The sequence below is a fragment of the Archocentrus centrarchus genome, chromosome 7 (genome assembly GCF_007364275.1).
Source record: "Archocentrus centrarchus isolate MPI-CPG fArcCen1 chromosome 7, fArcCen1, whole genome shotgun sequence".
In the NCBI taxonomy this organism is placed as follows: domain Eukaryota; kingdom Metazoa; phylum Chordata; class Actinopteri; order Cichliformes; family Cichlidae; genus Archocentrus; species Archocentrus centrarchus.
The window spans coordinates 26,857,942-26,875,085 of record NC_044352.1 but is presented as its reverse complement, the minus strand read 5'-3'; the positions used below and the strand labels follow the sequence as shown (position 1 = coordinate 26,875,085).

At 42.3% G+C, this 17,144-nt stretch overlaps 2 protein-coding genes across 2 annotated transcripts in view; one reads left to right on the top strand and one right to left on the bottom strand.

Annotated features, from left to right (window-relative positions):
- mtcl2 (microtubule crosslinking factor 2) overlaps positions 1-14,990 on the bottom strand; it is an 85,566-nt gene extending 70,576 nt beyond the window's left edge. Inside the window, exons 1-3 of the mRNA XM_030734479.1 lie at positions 13,687-14,990; positions 9,254-9,355; positions 8,858-8,980 (exon numbers count right to left, since the gene is read on the bottom strand). Coding sequence (XP_030590339.1) covers positions 8,858-8,980; positions 9,254-9,355; positions 13,687-14,688 — 1,227 coding nt within the window. The 5' untranslated portion in view covers positions 14,689-14,990. The remainder of the gene's footprint in view (positions 1-8,857; positions 8,981-9,253; positions 9,356-13,686) is intronic.
- The window catches only part of LOC115783588 (oxysterol-binding protein-related protein 2-like), a 32,704-nt gene continuing 30,070 nt past the window's right edge, over positions 14,511-17,144 (top strand). The window contains exon 1 of the mRNA XM_030734484.1: positions 14,511-14,643. The gene's annotated coding sequence lies outside the window, so the exon portion shown is untranslated. The remainder of the gene's footprint in view (positions 14,644-17,144) is intronic.

The window sequence follows — 17,144 nt, the reverse complement described above, 5'->3', positions numbered from 1 at the left end:
AATTGGGGGGAACTGATGTGGACTGGGTAATGTGTTAGGAATGAAAGGATGCCACATTGTTTGATGGAAACGAAAATTACCAACCTACAGAGGGCTGAATTTAAAGACAGCCTGAAAATCAAAGTGAAAAATTATGCAGCAGGCTAGTCCACTTTGTTGAAATTTCAGTGCAGCAACTCAAAATGGTACCACTAGTTTATATGGCCGCCACATTCTCGTATCCACGCCTGACAAGGTGAGGGCTCCTAATGAGACAATGTGATGGTGTCCCGGGGGATCTCTTCCCAGATCTGGACCTGAGCATCACTGAGTTCCTGGACAGTCTGAGGTGCAACTTGGTGGTATTGGGTGGGCCGAAACATAATGTCCCAGAGGTGTTCTATTGGATTTAGGTCAGCGTGTGGGGGGTGGGGGGTGGGGGTGGGGGAGCAGTCAGTGGTATCAGTTCCTTCACCCTCCAGGAAGTGCCTGCATACTCTCACCACAGGAGGCTGGGCATGTTTGTGCACCAGGAGGAACCCAGGACCCACTGCATCAGTGTAGGCTCTGATAGTGGATCCAAGGATTTCATCCAGATGCTTAATGGCAGTCAGGGTGCTGCTGCCTAGCCTGTAGAGGTCTGTGCATCCCTGTCCTGGGACACACAGCAAACCTCCTGGCAATGGGATATATTGATTTGCCATCCTGGAGGAGTTCGACTACCCTTGCAACCTCTTTAGAGTCTAGCTATTGCTTCATGCTACCAGTAGTGACACTGACCCTAGCCAAATGCAAAATTAGTGATAAAACAATCAGAGAAGATGAGGGAAAAAAATGTCAGTGGCCTCCACCTGTAAAACCATTCCTGTTTTGGGGGTTGGCTCATTGTTGTCCCTCTAATTTCATTAACACCAAAGCAGCTGGAAGTGATTACCAACCCCCTCTGCTACTTAACCAGCCAGATCAATATCCCCACAGTTTAACTGACTTGATGCTATACTCTGATTAAAAAGTGTCCTTTAATTTTTTTTAAGCAGTGTATACTGAGCCTTTCAGCAACAGGTTTCTTGAAACCTACTCTAACTTAATTCCTGAGCTTATCAAAATGGGTCACTAGGCAAGCTCATTCTTGTTTGCATGCTAGCTAGAAAGAAATCACCTGAATTGAATGCATGATAACGCACCCTGCTACACTGCACACATTGCTCAGGAGTTACTTGAGAAACAGGAGTCAAAAGGCGTTACCTTGGTCTCCAAATTTCCCAGATCACAATCTGAGCAACTGAATACTGGGCTCTAGCAGGAATTCTGATCTACAGCTGTTCTACCTCGCAACATGAAGAATTTACAATGATAATTATGCTAATATCTCGGTGCCAGATACTGAAAACATTTACATCTTCTGGTGTGAGAGGAAACCGTTTCACTCAGTTTCATCCTGAAGGTCTTTGAAATCAAGACGTCCTACTTGAATGAATTTGCTAAGCCACTTTGGTTTTGCCCACTCCAAAGAAAAAGTGCTTTGTTGTTTTAAAATCTAATTTGTGGCTGAAAACAATTTGACCAAGTTCGCTGGGGCATTGTTTTCCAACATAAAATTTTTTAGTGTTGAACACATGTTGGAACCACAATTTCATTTATGAATGCCATTTTCGCTCGGCTTTGTCTCCACTACAGCGCTGCAGCCATTCTGTTGGCAACTGGAGCATAACCGTTTATACTAATGTAAAAATGTGACAGTAACAGTTGTTCAGTCTGCAGTTTTATGTACGTCAGCACTCTGCGGCGGTTCAGCCATTTACCAAGTTAAAAAAATCACTGCGGATTCGTGTCTGAGAACGATGACTCTAATGAAACTGTAAATCCTGTAACACGCAGCCTTGGAGGTGGTGAGCGCATTGTTTTTTAATGAGCTATGAAATATGCTTACAAAGTGTGGCTCTCTGTAGAATTATTGACTGCCTACTGTTAAGCTGAACCCGTCATTTTATCATGGAGGAGAGTAATGCTGAATAAGCTTATAGCAGCACATACAAATAAGGACTGTTTCTGAAAAGCCATCTAAAACCGCCTGCTTGCAGTTGCATTTTAGGCAACCGTTTTGCATGTTTGCATGCAATAATTAAATGATCAGATTTTTCTTTGAAACGTTATACGATACAGCATAAAACCACACAAACAACTGCAGTTTCTCAACATTTTAATTTATATCCCATGGAAACTGTTGGGGTTTTTTTTGACATACCTGGACAAGCATATATTTGATCCTGTGAGAACAGGAAACAGTGGCTATTAATAAATGTGTAAGTGGTAGCATGCTGTCGCTAGGAATGACAAGTCTTCAGTCAGTCACAGTGCGTAAAGATAATATGGGGTCATTAATCTGAAAGCTGAAGATAAGCCAGAAATGAGCCTTCCAGCAGGATAATCCTTAGCACACTAGCAAATCTAATATGGAGCGGCCCAAAATGAAGAATTTGGGGGTTATGGAAAGGCCTCGTCAGCTGGTTTTGAATGTCAAACTGAAATGCTGAAAAGGTGATTTGAAATGGGAAGCACATCCAAGACACTAAAGACAAGGAAGGAACTTTGAATGGAAGAGGGTTGAAATTTTCAGCAAGATGATATGAGGAAAAAAAAACAAAACAAAACTGCCTAAGAGGGGAAATAAAGAGGGAGGAATGTTATCCTCTGATGCCAACAGTGTACTTAGTTTTTCCACAAATTAATATTATCCTTTTTGATATAATTTATCTGTGGGCACTAATAAAAATGGATTACATTTTTTCTTTCCCAAATATATAGAATAAAAATAGCAATTTCTATTGAATGTACGTATATCTTCTCACAACTGTTACCATCCACGTTTACATCTGTGAAGCCCTCTATAGTTTTCCCTATGAGTTTCTTAAACCCTTGGAAAATATTAACTTCTGGCTTTGAGAGAAACTGTTAGCTGACACACTTTTGTTATTTGCACAGTTTACACAGTAATGAATCAGAGTTTGGAAGACAAAAGCTTTTTTTGGTTCTCTGGCAATCTAAAATGATAATGCCGGCTATATTTATAGTCTTTCTGTGCTCCAAAGTGCATATCTTCACTATTTCTTGCAGAAGCCTCATATTGCATCAGTTCTGCTGTTTTTGTGTGAGTACTGTCATCATTTACAGACCTGGAAAACAACCATGATACTGATAACTTATCACAATATGAAAAAAAAAAACCATCCCAGAACTTCTATAAGGCTCTATGATTTGTTTCATTAAACTTCAAATGCAATTCAAGGAGAACATATTTTATTTGAGTCTGCTCAAGTGAACTGCATAATTTTGATGGATACTGTGGGTAACACTGAGGCATCCCCGGTCTTGATGTTCAGTGTTAACGATGCTGACCTTTTGCACAGTCGCCCAACACTCTGGGCCTTCAATACCCACTTAGAGGGTGTTACATCACAAGCAGTCTGGTTCGTGTCTATATATAAACTATTATGTGTGAAAGAAGAAGAGAGACATGCACTGTTGTGACAGCTGTGCAGGCTGTGATCCATCTATCTTAGGAAAGGGAGCGAGAGAGAGAGACACGAGGAGGCAGAGAGGGTGATGGAATGTGATGAATTCTCACAATCCTTGGCTTGTTGTTTGGCAGTTGGAAAAGTGTGATCTCACCTCCAGTACCAGTAGCAATCATTTTTTGACCATGTTTTCATTAATGCACTCATACAAACGGGTGTCTACTCAGTAGTGGCAGGACCGAAGCTGCTGTAGTACTTCATCAGGCCTGGCCTTCTGCAATAACCACTTCATCCAGCATATAGCATCCAAAAATAACTAATACATAACAATATTACTGTTCACTTCCTGCTGTCAGCAGAAAGAGACACCCGCATGGAAACAGTAACTTCCTACAGTGTATGTGTGACACGTGGGGCAACCACAGGGTTGGGATGTGTGTGCTTACGGTACATGTGTGTGAGAGGAGGAACATTTTTACTGGAGCTCATACAGTATTATGAGGACAGTCGACAAGTTTAGCACCCTCTTTTTAATCACAAGCACACACACACACGCACACGCACACTGCACATAAAATATGGAAATGAAGCCAGGAGCTGGCCCTCTTCAGATAAATGTATCAGGCACTGCTGCTTCCCATCTCCAGTCTAATGATTGTGTGCATGTGTGTGTGTGTGTGTGTGTGTGTGTGTGTGTGTGTGTGTGTGTGTGTGTGTATGTGTGTTTGTATGGTTGCCTCTTTGTGAGGAACAGTGTAAGGCCTTCAGAGTGATGATATCTTGCCCAGTCGTAAACTCTTCAAAATGGCTTTGAGGTGATAACTTAATAAAAAAATTAAATATTTGGTTCCTCTCAGCTGGCAGTGTGTGTGAATGACTGAGGGGCAGGATGACTCTTGACCGTGTGATGATGCATTTAAGAACATCCACAGGAAACACCCTTCCCTTCACACACACACATACACACACACACACACACACACACACACACACAGACAGCAGCAGCAGCAATAGATGCATGTACAGTACAGAGATGGAAAAGGAAGTATTACAATGGAAAAACAGAACTGAATGACAAAACAGGCAAGAAAAGAGAAAGATTTCATAAACAGGACACATAAATGTATGTGTCAAATTGTTAGGTGTACTGTATACATTATTTTGATATTACCAAGAGCACACACACACTATACACAGGTACCGTATGTAGCATAAATATTATACAATGCGCCATAAAGCTGTCCCGGTTTACACTCACTGCAGCGGAGGCCAGGGGTGTCTCCTTATTTGGGCACCTTGAATGAAATGTTCAAGGTCCACACTTTCCAGGCTCCATGCTATGCTATGCTAACCACCCCCTGAATCTCTCTCATGAAGTGAATCCACTTTTCTTCTGAAAAATAAGTAATGTTTTGTGCAACTTTATACTAGATAATACTATGCTTCATGTGAGAAAAATCTTTTCATCTAATACCTCAGGACAGCAAACAGCATAATGTCCAAAAATGTTGGAGGATCCCTCCACGGTATCAGTATAATATGCACATTTTTTTTTTAATTTATTCAGTCCACTTGCAAATATAATAAATGCAAAATGTATTTTGCTTAAAATAAAGTTTCCTTTTAAAATATTACTTGTTTTCAGGCAAAAATCGGCTTAAGAAGACCTACTTGAGATATCAGATACAGTCAGCCCCTTAAGGCAAAAGAAGACTGATTTTTTTTTATCTGGTAAATGTGAAGTACCAACGAGTTAACATCATGAGAATCCTAACAACTATTTCCTCTGTGTGTGTCCAGATGTCTGCTGCCTGTGGGAATGAGAGTAGTGTGTGAGTAGGACAGGAAATGATGTCAGAAATTCTCATGGCGAGTCCGTACACCCCCTGAACCCTTGCAAACGCACACATAAATGCACGCAGTCACATGCAAGCGGACACCCACACCATTTCTAAACTGACACAAATAAGAGCATGTGATGTACATAAGGACATGTTTGTGTCAGAAAGCATTCACATGATAAACTTGTTAGCGTGAAGACACAATCTTCCTAGTTCACCATTTCTTTTGGTTGTCATGCGATCTTTTCTCCATGTGGTTTTATCACTGTCAGCACCCCCACAGACTCTCCCTAAAGGGGAACAAATATATAGACATAGACAGAATAGACAGAGAGGCAGACAGACAGGAAGAATCTCAATGTGTGACCAGATTTTTAAGTGTACTTTTGCTGATTTGTTTCCACTCGCATGTGAGTGAGTCATCAAATCTAATGCATCAACAGTAGTTAAGCCAATTACTTTTGCAAAGCTGCTCAGGGCACAGCAGCTCAGCAAATCAAGGTCAAGTTGGACCGTGAAGTGCACCACGCTGGGTGTGTCCAACACCAGAACTGTAGCTCAACAAAACACACTGTACAAGTTTCCACATTTGTCTGGCATGAGAAGATCATTCATCATTTTTCATTCTCACTAATCAGCTTGGGTCATTTAAAAGGTATCAGTGACTGTTTAATAGTTATTTTATGACCATCTTGCAAACCCTCAGGGGCTTACCACCCTCTACTTGGATTGCTAGCTTATCTTATGGAGGAACAGCTGCTAATGTTTTCTTTGGTGAGGATGAAGCAGAATGAATGGCCCGTGAATGAATGTTTACAGTCAATTTAAATTGATAGGTTTATGTTACATTGCACTATGCAAGAGGCAGTGTACAGCTACTACTTAATGCACGTCTGTGTAGAGATGAATACAGCGGGCTTTATTGAGTCTGGCCTTCTGGACTTCATGCCTATTAAAGGATAAGAACATTGGCGCCTGGTAGACGTGAGCATGAACCATCATAAGAGGATGTAATCCTAGCACTTTTTACATTTTACAGCTTAATTCACTGCACATTAATTTCTGAAAGAATATTCTATATTTGGTGTAAACCTCAGACCAATTTCCTTTGATCATTTTCAAACATTTGAAGTCATGCTACCTTAATATGGGCCACTAATGTGCACAAAAATGCTACAGCAATAATGTTTAGCTCCATAACCAATGTTGAGTTGTGTAAAGCCGGATGATTTTTTTTTTTTTTTGGGGGGGGGGGGGGGGGGGGGGGGGGTCTTGGCTTAGTTAATGGAAAAGTTGGAGCATCTCCCAACAGTTTGATTTGAGAACCGTTCAACAACATTATTTTTTGTTTTGTTTCTTTTGAACTCCTATTAAAGTGAAGCAAAGATTAAAATTTTCCAGTACAGCTGAATCATAGTGGAGTCGCAGAGGTAGGCAGAGTGTCTGTTTTTATAATACTAATGATGAAGCTACCAGAATAAACAGAGGAGTGGCTGATACACACTGGAGAAAGAGGAGTTTAGCGAGGGCTTAATGAATGCAAATGCAAACAAACACACACACACACACACACACACAACAGTATGTTGTAACTTGACCTGGCATCTGAGTCTCTGGCCCTGTCGGCAAGAAGGCACAGCCATGTGTTGTGAGGAAGACACAGAGAGGGCAGGCATGTCTCCCAGCAGTGTCATTTTTTTTTTATCTTTGTGTTAACAATACCTCTTTGCTAATGCAACCAGCAGATGCAGACTTTGCTCAGTTTTTCCTCCAGCTTTATTTTTCCACACATCATCCTTGCCATCACTCCCCTCTCATTGCCTAGTAATGGCAACCAGCTCCTTCAAATGAGGATTCTTGTCTCCCTTTCAGCTCTTTTCTCATTGGTCGATTTGAATTTTCAAACAGTGACCAATCTCTACCCCCACCCCCCTTTCCCTTTCAGTCACAGGATGTACACTCATCCCTCCCTCTTTCCATCCTCACTTCCTCCTCCTTCCTTCCACGCTTCCAAAACAACCAGATGGTAAGACAGCAGCTAAGAGACAGACAGCAGCAGCAGGCGGGAAGCCCTTCGAGAGTGATTCCACTGTCTCACTCTCTCACACGCTCTCTCTCTTTCTCTCTCTCTCTCAGAGGATAAAAAGCCCTCATTGTGTCGTCCTTCACATGGAAAATGTTGGAGGAACGCTGTAAATTTCACACAGAGTAACGACAGTCCAGGGTCAGTGTGACAAAATACACACACAAAGGCTTTGCCCTAAACTCAGTGAGCTTGTATACAGCTGCTGTTTATCTGGGATTCCTGAAGTGAAGGGATCTGTATGTGCGTACTGCAAGGACGCTAGTAATAGAGATTGTGCGCATATATATACATTCATGGATAGTCTTATCTCTGGTGGGGGTTTCTTGATCAATGACTTGTTTGTATATGTGGGTTAATATTTAAAGTCAACTGGCAATCCTAAAAGTCAGTCATACAATTACAAATAGTCCTTTTATATTTAAACGAAGAAATTCCTCAAACAAAAGCTCGACCACAACACAGTTTTGTGACTTTGAGGGTGTGACAATGGGTGAGATACAAACACATCATCGGAAACAAAAGCATTACTGTACATAGACCCATCTTCTCTTATGCTAGTTAAAAACAGTGACTGGAGACCATGGCACAACCATAATTATTGTGACCGTGTGCAATGAACTCGAGGTCTTGTTGCCCTTGAAATGGTTGCTTTGAAGATGGGGACCGAGTCTTCGACCACTCACAGTACGTTGCTATTCTTACTGTGAATAGTCACAGTAAGAATAGGGTATTCTCAAAGCGGCTTTGGTGCGTCAAGATGACAATAAAATGGCAATTAGAGTCAGTCTGCTACAAGTTTGTGACTGAAATGGGCCAAGTTAGCAATTACATGCAATCTGTTTGTGATAACTGCACTGGCAAAAATTGCACATCTGTTGCTATCTGTTGCAAGTCTGTTGCCAGAACCTTATAGATTTAAAACAGAAATTCCTTGACAAATAGTGATGTAGTTGCTGCAGGGTGGTAATTTAACTGCAAAATGACACAGGCGCTCAGCAACCTTGGTTTTACATGGGAATGAAACCAGTTGGCAAACAGTTGGAAACCAGTTGTAGAAGTAGAGGTTGTTGCTTGCTCAACCTCTGGGCAACAAGCTGAGATCGATCACCGATTGCAATTAAATTCAATACAATCACTAGGCAACCTCCGATTTTTAGCACTTCAACTGATAATTTTTTTAGTTCGTGAGGTCAAAGATACTGAGAAAAGTTTCATTCACTTGTTGGCTCATTAAAGTTGATGGCTAGAGTTTTATGACTGAGCATGTTGAAGTGGATGCTAGTATTAAAGAGAAGATAGCTAACGATGTCCCACTTGACTCCAATTTTAAGACCAATCGACTTCATGTGAGTCCACATATCTCTTTATTCTGCTGTGTATACAGCATACTTCATCTTTCATGGGAATGCAGCTAACCCCCAGCTCAGAACACTTACTTTTACATCCTGCTCCAGTGTTCGTATCAGTTCTCCATCCACTTGTCCTGTTTGGGCCACGCGGATAGAGCGCCGTTCTGCCTTCCTCAACCGGTACTGCAGGATGCGGCAGGTCTTGTTCGCCTGAGGAACAGAGGCAATGTTTAGCAGATGATGTTATGCGTCAGCTGTCTAATCAATCTCTAGTACTTTGCTTTACTTCACTGTTCTTTGTCTGTGTAGAGGAAGTGCAGAAAACATAAAGCAGTAGGAAAAGGCATTTGCTGCATTTATTTCTGGAGCTCAAGTTTACATCTCAAATGTAAAAGAACTGGAATTCTTCCTTCAAAAATGTTGTTGTTGCAGACCTGCGATGTGTCTGGCTCATTCAACCAGCCCATCTTTGTGCACGCATACCTGCTCCAGCTGTTGCCGCAGTTCCTGCAACTGGTAAACATCTTCCTCCATGTACATGTCCCTCATCTCCAGCATCTCAGATCTCAGTTCCTCCATCTCATCCTTTGAGTCAGTGAAAAGGAGAAAGTATTTAAGTGCACCTGTCATCTTTACATATAGCCAAGTGCTCCTCCACATTAATCTGTGTGGTGTAAAGACTTCTAACTGAACATCAGGCTGTAATGAGCTGACAGTGTTATATGCACATAAAGGGTGCAACATGAGTCATTATAGCATCTACTATTTTTGTCATAAATGCAAGGCAATCATCGTCATCAAAAAAAAATCACTCCATTAAACTTGCTAAGATGGTAATCTAAGCCATCAATCACCTCTTGCTGCCATGAGTGACTACACCATCTCCTTTATCACCCACATAAGTGCATAACAATTAGTGGCTTCTTAAAATGGGCTGCAGTGTAATATTTTCTTACATCAGATAAAAGCGGTCATGTAAAATAAAGAACTAAATGTCGTTAAGAGCAGAGTAATATAATATTATACTGTACTGACTCTCCTTTTTCTGTCCCACCCATGAGGCAGTGCCAACGAGGTCAAAGGTCAGGGTGTAGCTACACCTTGGAGCAAACTCCAGGATGTGGCATTTTTGCATTAAGCAAATACGACGTAAGAATCTAAGCAGAGCATTTGAATGGTGTGGAACAGCACTGAAATACAACTCACAAATACTACAGACCACAATAAATGATTCATTTACACTAGTGTTTTTATCTACCTCCATTTTAGAACCCTGCAGATGAATTATTCACTTCAGCCTGACAGCATGAGTTGCATCACATTTCTGAATCATATTTAAGCTGCAGCTCTTGTACTGGTGCCTGTGTTTGCAATGAAATTAAGTACCACGCCCCATAAAGAAAAGAAAGCCTAGGTCACTCTGCTTTATGGCAGAGCAGGACGATGCTCTTGCAAAACTGTTAAATGAGCATGTGCTGGCAAAAATCCCTGCCTGTAAGTATGAGCGTGTTTGTGTGGGTGATGTGTTAGCATAATGAGCAAAATGAGTATGAGCGGCTGTAGTAATAGTAGTGCTGTCATAATTTACTACAGTAGAGAATGTGGGTCAGCTTCTGCAGAGCTCCAACTGCAGCAACAACAAGCTGTAGGGATGTGCGTGTGTGTGTGTCTGTATGTTTTCTATGTGCACAATATGAAAAGCAAGACAGAGAGCCAACAGTGGGCAGTGGTCACCTGTGTCTCCACTACATTTAGGTTAAACTGTATGAGCATGGATCACAACCATATCAACAGTTAAGGTGAGATGCGTGGATTTAGTAATGTGTCTGAGTGTGACACTGTGTGCCAGCAATGTTGTGAAAGTATTAAGAGTCAAGCAAGAAGCAATTGGCACACCACTGACCACTGCTGCACGTCTGTGATAGAGAACAGAGAGAAGGAGAGAAATGAAATGGAACTGAAAGGAAAACAGGATTTGGGAAGAAAGAGGAGAAAATTAATAAAATGAAAAAGAAACCAAAGCAAAGAGAAGAACAAAAAAACCCCAAAAATTCTGAGAAGTAAGGGGAGAAAGGGACATGTTGAAAGAGAATAAAAAAGGAGAGGAAAAGGACAGCAAAGGAAATGGAAATATGAAACTGAAAAAAAAAAAATCAGATAGTGAAAAAAACAGAGCGTGAAAACTATCTAGATGGAGAGGCAGATAAAACATGACAGCAGAAAGTGAGGAAGAGAGGACACGAAACCAGGGAATCGCAAGTTAATGTGGCGAGAGACTGAGACTGCGGGAGAGAGTGAGAGGTGGTCCACTGACCTGCTTTTCACAGCTAACTAAAGAAGAACGGGGAAGAAGGTCTCTGTCATGTGAGCAAGCAGCCAGTCAGGAGAAGAAATCAACCAATCAGCTGTCATGTTAGTGAGCCAGCGGGGTTAATGTTGGAAATGAGAGCGTACACCCATCTGCTGCGATAACAGTCCTCCCTACCTGTTCAGCCTGGCTCTGCAAATCTAAAACTCACCACATTTTGTTGTCAGTTGTGACTGAACGAGGCGGTTGAGCCAACTGCTTTCAGTATTTGTGCTCAATTGAGCTCAATTCTAACTTGATTTATACAAATTTGTTTATGCAAATATGAGACTGGTATTGTTTGGTTTTCAGCTGACTTTTATATTCTTATATTCATATGCATGTGAAAGTCTTGCTTCTAGATTGTTCACACACACCTACCACCCCCCGCGCACATAAATTGAGTTAAATATAAACTAAATGTAAACACAAACATAACAGATCGGGACAAGTTTGTGTCCATTTAACCACCTGGTGACACAGAGGTGCTATATTTTCACAGATCCTGTATGTTTATTGTTGTTATTATATTCAGATGAAGCTTCGAGCCTGACTACAAATCATCATGTGGCATCAGCTTGATAAATGGGCAGTCATGACACTTTAATAGGTCAGAAAACTGCCTTAGTAACCACAGATGAAAGAAATTACTTGATGTACTGTATTTTGAACTATTTAACTGTACTACCAAAGTAATTTAAAATACCCTGAATATATGAGCTAAAATAACCGTCTACACAAGCTGCACAGATGCTCATCTATTTGCTTAAATTGTAGTCACAGGGCAGACATTCCCCTAAAAATTAAATCCAGAAAACGCAGCCTTTGTTTAAACTGCGTCAGGTTAGCTGTAACACGAAGAGCAGCACGGGGCCTACTCCTTGTTGATTGTGTTGAACTGTAGCACGTGGACTTGAATGATGATTCAATTATGTTGAGCGTAAGCCCCTTTAACAAGGTGTGTGGGTGGTATGCAGTGACCAGACTGTGTTCAACAATTTGTCAAACTGTTGTCAGCATGGCACCTACAGCTTAGCAGTGTATGTTCTCGCCGTGGGAAAGCAGGGGATGGAAGTATAGGTGTCAGTAGTGCTGCATGTTTACAAGAGAAACACAAACACTAAGGTATAAAGTCAAGATTAATGAGACTCAAACAGCTGCTAACTGTTTTGATCTCTCCTGAGGTAATTACCAACTGAAGGGGAAAAGGTTCAAGGCGCAGAAAAGAGTCTGAACATTCACATGATGACAGTGGAAGACTGGCAGGCTGGAGATGTAAAGCATGAAGAAGAAAAACAATGAATTTGGGGATAAGAAGAGGAGCTGGAGGATTGAGGTGAGGATTTATGGTAAGTCAGAGGGTCTGATGCCTCTGCCGCATGTTGTTTTGATCGTCTGGTTACTAACCAGGTGTTCCTCACAGCTGCAACAACACGCACAGCCAGACTTACTTCGCTGCCAACCCTCCCATGGGGCTTTGCTGTGGTCCAATGTGATATGATGCCCTACATTCTGTCAGCAGCCACACACTGCACCAAATATGAACCAGCTAAGATGATGTACATTAATACAATAATGACCTAGAGTGGGCAACCAGAAACTAAACCAAAGATCAAAACACCCCAACAGGTAAAGAAACTCCTGAGAGAAAACTGGGTGGTGCTTTTGCTTCGAGACAAGTGCTGCTAATCAATTACTGCGTGCAATCAATGCCTAACAATTACTGGCTTGTCTGGTCATTGCCGGTTAGTGCTTGGGGGTATGCTCCCTAATTGATCCTTGCCTTAATCAATCACTCTCAAGACACACCTGACCAGTGGCTCAACGTATATATTACATTTTACTGCCGGCAGGTATGCTGTGGGAGCTGTAAGATGCCTATTCTATCAAACACTGATGAAATCAAATCCCTCTGTGAGTTGAGGTACTCAGAGATAATGCAATGATTGTTTGGCTTTTATTTTGAATAGTGATGTTCTAGTGTTTGACAATTTGGCAAGAAATACAACAGAATTTCCTCAGAATCTCACTGCTGACAACCTCACCTCTATTGCGAGAGTGCGGGAAACACAACTGATAAACACCAAGTGCCAAATCTTAATATAAGAATACCACCATTGCTAACCATTTACAGTATTTCACACTTCAGCACATGCAGATTTTCTACTTGAAACCTGCTATTCTGTGACCACGAAGCAGCATGTTTTGGTCATCTGTGATCAAGGGTGCAGACAGACTCCATAACATCAACATCCTTGTAGTGAGTACTCTTGGGAGGAATCTCTACACTCTGGGAAACAGGTCAGAGTGATATGATGAACCAGACTTTAGAACAAAACACCATGACAGAAAGATGGTTTGTTTAGGAAATAAACAATGACAATAATGTAGAATGGGACAAATTGCCAAGTCAGCTTTGGTATCTATGTTTTAAAGCTGACTAACACCAGGAGTCTTTTTTCATGGGAAGCCTGATCTGGTGTCACTGCTTGAAAAAAATGACTAAAAACCTGTTTGGGAAGCACAAGGTAGGTTAAGCAACTTCCAAAACGTCAATCTCTCAACTTACTTTGAGGTAATCATTCTCAGATCTCAGCTCTTCTATTTCCCTGACAAACTCCTCATGCATGCTGTCCATAAACTCCTCTGTGAGGTCTGAGAAAGCCAGAGACGTGCTGGCAGGCACCCGGCTATCAAATGAGGTGACCGATCGTTCCTCGCCTGGGGATATGCTCCCTTCTCCCGTTTCGATACCCAGGGAGAGCCGGTCCTTGTCGTCCTTCTCTGCGGAGGAGCAGGTGGTCTTAGCAGCAGCTTGTTGGCTTGTTCTATCCGCCAACGCGCCATCCCTGAGCGGCTTCTCTAACTCCGGCCCACCGCCCCTGCTGCTCCTCGATTCGGCGTCGCTGCTCACGGCGTCCGTGGACAGTTTGTTTTCCTCAGAGGCGCAGTCCGATAGCTCGGAACTGCTGTCGGTTGGGGAGAGCTTCCCCGGGGCGCATCCAGAATCCTTGGACAAATCGTCGGATCCTATGCTGGCGTCCGACACCTTCCTCCGCCCTCCGGTGCTCTTGGTCGTCTTGGACGCCGAGGTCTTGGACAACAGGCCACCAGAGAAGGAAGATTTGCCTGCTGGTTTTCCAGCACCACTCTTCTCCCCTTTACCGTCCTTTCCAGCGAGACTTCCCACGGGGCTGCGCCTGGAAATACGGCTACCCAAATGAATGGCTCCCGGTTTGACACTCAGGGTCGGAGTCCCTATCCCTCCGCGGATTTTCGTGAGTGACCACCCTGGTACATCCTTCGGTCTCGCCGGAGACGGGGCCCGGTTTATCTTTTTCTTCTCGCCCGGAGGGTGAGCGGGCAGCATGGCAGAGAGCTCCGCAGATTCGGGCCGAGCGTTTTGTTGCTGCTGACCGGGAACCGCGTGCTGCGTCTGGCCGCTATCCGAGCACTCCGTCCCGCCTCCGCTTTCCATCTTCTGCCGGAGATGGAGTCTCCGTTCCTTGGGCGAGGCGAAGACGAGGTGAGTCGGAGAGTTATGGACATCAACCTCCTTTGTTTTTGTCATTCATTCCGTTTAGGCAAATACAAGAAAAACAGAAATGAAACCTCCTATTTGTAGAAACAGGAGGCAGAAGTTGGAGTGCGAATAAACAACTGCAGGGCAACACAAAAGGAGGAGATCACTCCAGCCACAATGAGAGCTTGCAACGCAACAGGACGAAGCGGGAAGTCGAGTCTAAAAGCTAGAGAAAAGCTATATATAATCCACTTTCCTGTTGTATGTGTAGTCAAATTCCTAATTATTCCGCTTTGTTCTGGTGGATCCTCCACTCCTCTCTTCAGGATCTCTCTGCCTCGCTGACACAAATTAGCCGGTTCCTGCTCAGAGGAATTGTGGGTGAGAACAGGAGGCAGTGCGGTGCCTATGGTCTCTCTCTCTCTCTCTCTCTCTCTCTCTCTCTCTCTCTCTCTCTCTCTCTCTCTCTCTGTCTCTCTGTCTCTCTGTCTCTCTCTCTCTCGCTCTCTCTCTCTGTCTCTCTCTCTCTCTCTATCTCTCTCTCTGTCTCTCTCTCTCTCTCTCTCTCTCTGTCTCTCTCTCTCTCTCTCTGTCTCTCTCTCTCTCTCTCTCTCTCTCAGATAACGGGATGGAGCTCTGGAGGAGAGAGAGAGAACATCTTAATTCTGCAGCTCTCTGTCGCCACCATTGAAAGAAATCAGAAAAACACAAAAAAAATATTGTGTGCAGACTACAGGCCCAGAGGACAGGTCCCATTTGCTGCACACCTAAGCCAACTTAAGCATATTTTCAAACAGCCCATTAAACAGTTGCGAGTGACAAGTAGACCAGAGACGTGTCCGTCCAAAGTAATAGATTTTTAACTTTTGTACAATCATAGCTGCCAGAAGAAAAGTCTCAGCAACATAATGTAATTGCTTCAGCCTAAAAATTAAATTTACAGCAGGGGGGCCATAACATTTTATTAGCTTGAAATAGCTGTGTATAACAAAAACCTTTCATTAGACAGATGTGAACACAGCCATTTATAACATGATTCATTCTCCTCCATTGTGGGAGGTGAGAGCATCACCTGAGTCCAGATGGGACCTCATGTGTGCATGCTGTTAATGTAGAGTACACCGTCTCAGGTTACCAGTGTCCCTCTCAAGAAAACCACACATACATCTTTTTTTTTTTTTTTTAATTTAGGTAAATTCCTTTTTTCAGGTGCTGGAAGGTTTGTTGCAAGGATCACATACTGTTCAGTTAGATGATTGATCATCTGTGTTTTTACCCGTTCTCTTACTTCTTTATCTTTTACAGTACTTCTCAGATTGTAGGCTATTATTATCCTACATGTTATCCTAATGTTCCACATTTGTTTTTTTGCCCCCAAAGGTTTTAAATTTGTAACCTTTGTAGACCCCTTTTCACAGTCCCAACCATTATTCTATCACAAGCAATCACTAAACCTTAAGTGGCTATTGATATCCTGTAATTAGTATGCACAGTTAAATGTTACAGCGACGTGTGCTGAGTCTAGGAATTCTCCCTTTTGTTGTGTAAAAGAGATTGTATGTAGTTTGTGGATAGTAATGCAGTGCCTGAGCCTTCAGTGAGTCTTTCAACGGTCATCATGAAACCCATCACCTTTCATCGTAAATTGCGTACAGACGAACGACAAATTACGTGATCACTTTTATCCTATGATGAAACATTTCCTGATGGGTAGGGTGCCATTCAGAGGGTTTTAGGGGTCTCTGAATGGTTTGATAAGTATGAAAAATGAGTGTATCCTGTGCTTTCATTCCTTTCATTCCTTCTTTTTTTCTTTAAGCAGTATATATTCCCTTATACAGCATGTTTATTGGTATATACAGGGTAAGCAGGAATCATAAAGTTGATGGCTAAAATATGTTTGTGCATTATTTTTGATAACTGACAGGAGGGCTATGTCATCTCCAGCCATTAACAGATTTTTTTGTTTCAGTATTAAATCTATAAAGCAGAGTGGCATCTCCTCAACTGTATCCACACAATCGCAGATTTCCAATAATAACCACTGCATGGTACAATCTCAGTGAGTTCCACAAATGTGTGTGCGCACTCTGTCAGACAATTAGAGTGCATTATTATATTTAGCAAGATTTCTAATAACATTTATTCTCGGATCCTCCTTTTTGTCCCTCCTGTGGGTGTTTGTGATGATCATCTGACTGACGTCTCATCACAGATCCAATACAAACCATATTGATTCGGTTCCTGGTGTCAGACTCACACTCTGTGAATGATTTATGAGCAGAAGCTCAAGGACAACAAACAGAATCAAAACAAGTGAATAGCCATTTGTCATGTGTTGGAGCAGTGAGTTGTGCCATGTTTACATCTAGTAATTCATGTAAATATACTGTGACCATAGTGCCACCACTGTAGGATTTATGAAACTTAAACAGATTATGATGCAATTATGTTCTCGGTCCATGACAAGCAGTCACACATCACTGCCACGTTTCACTTTAACT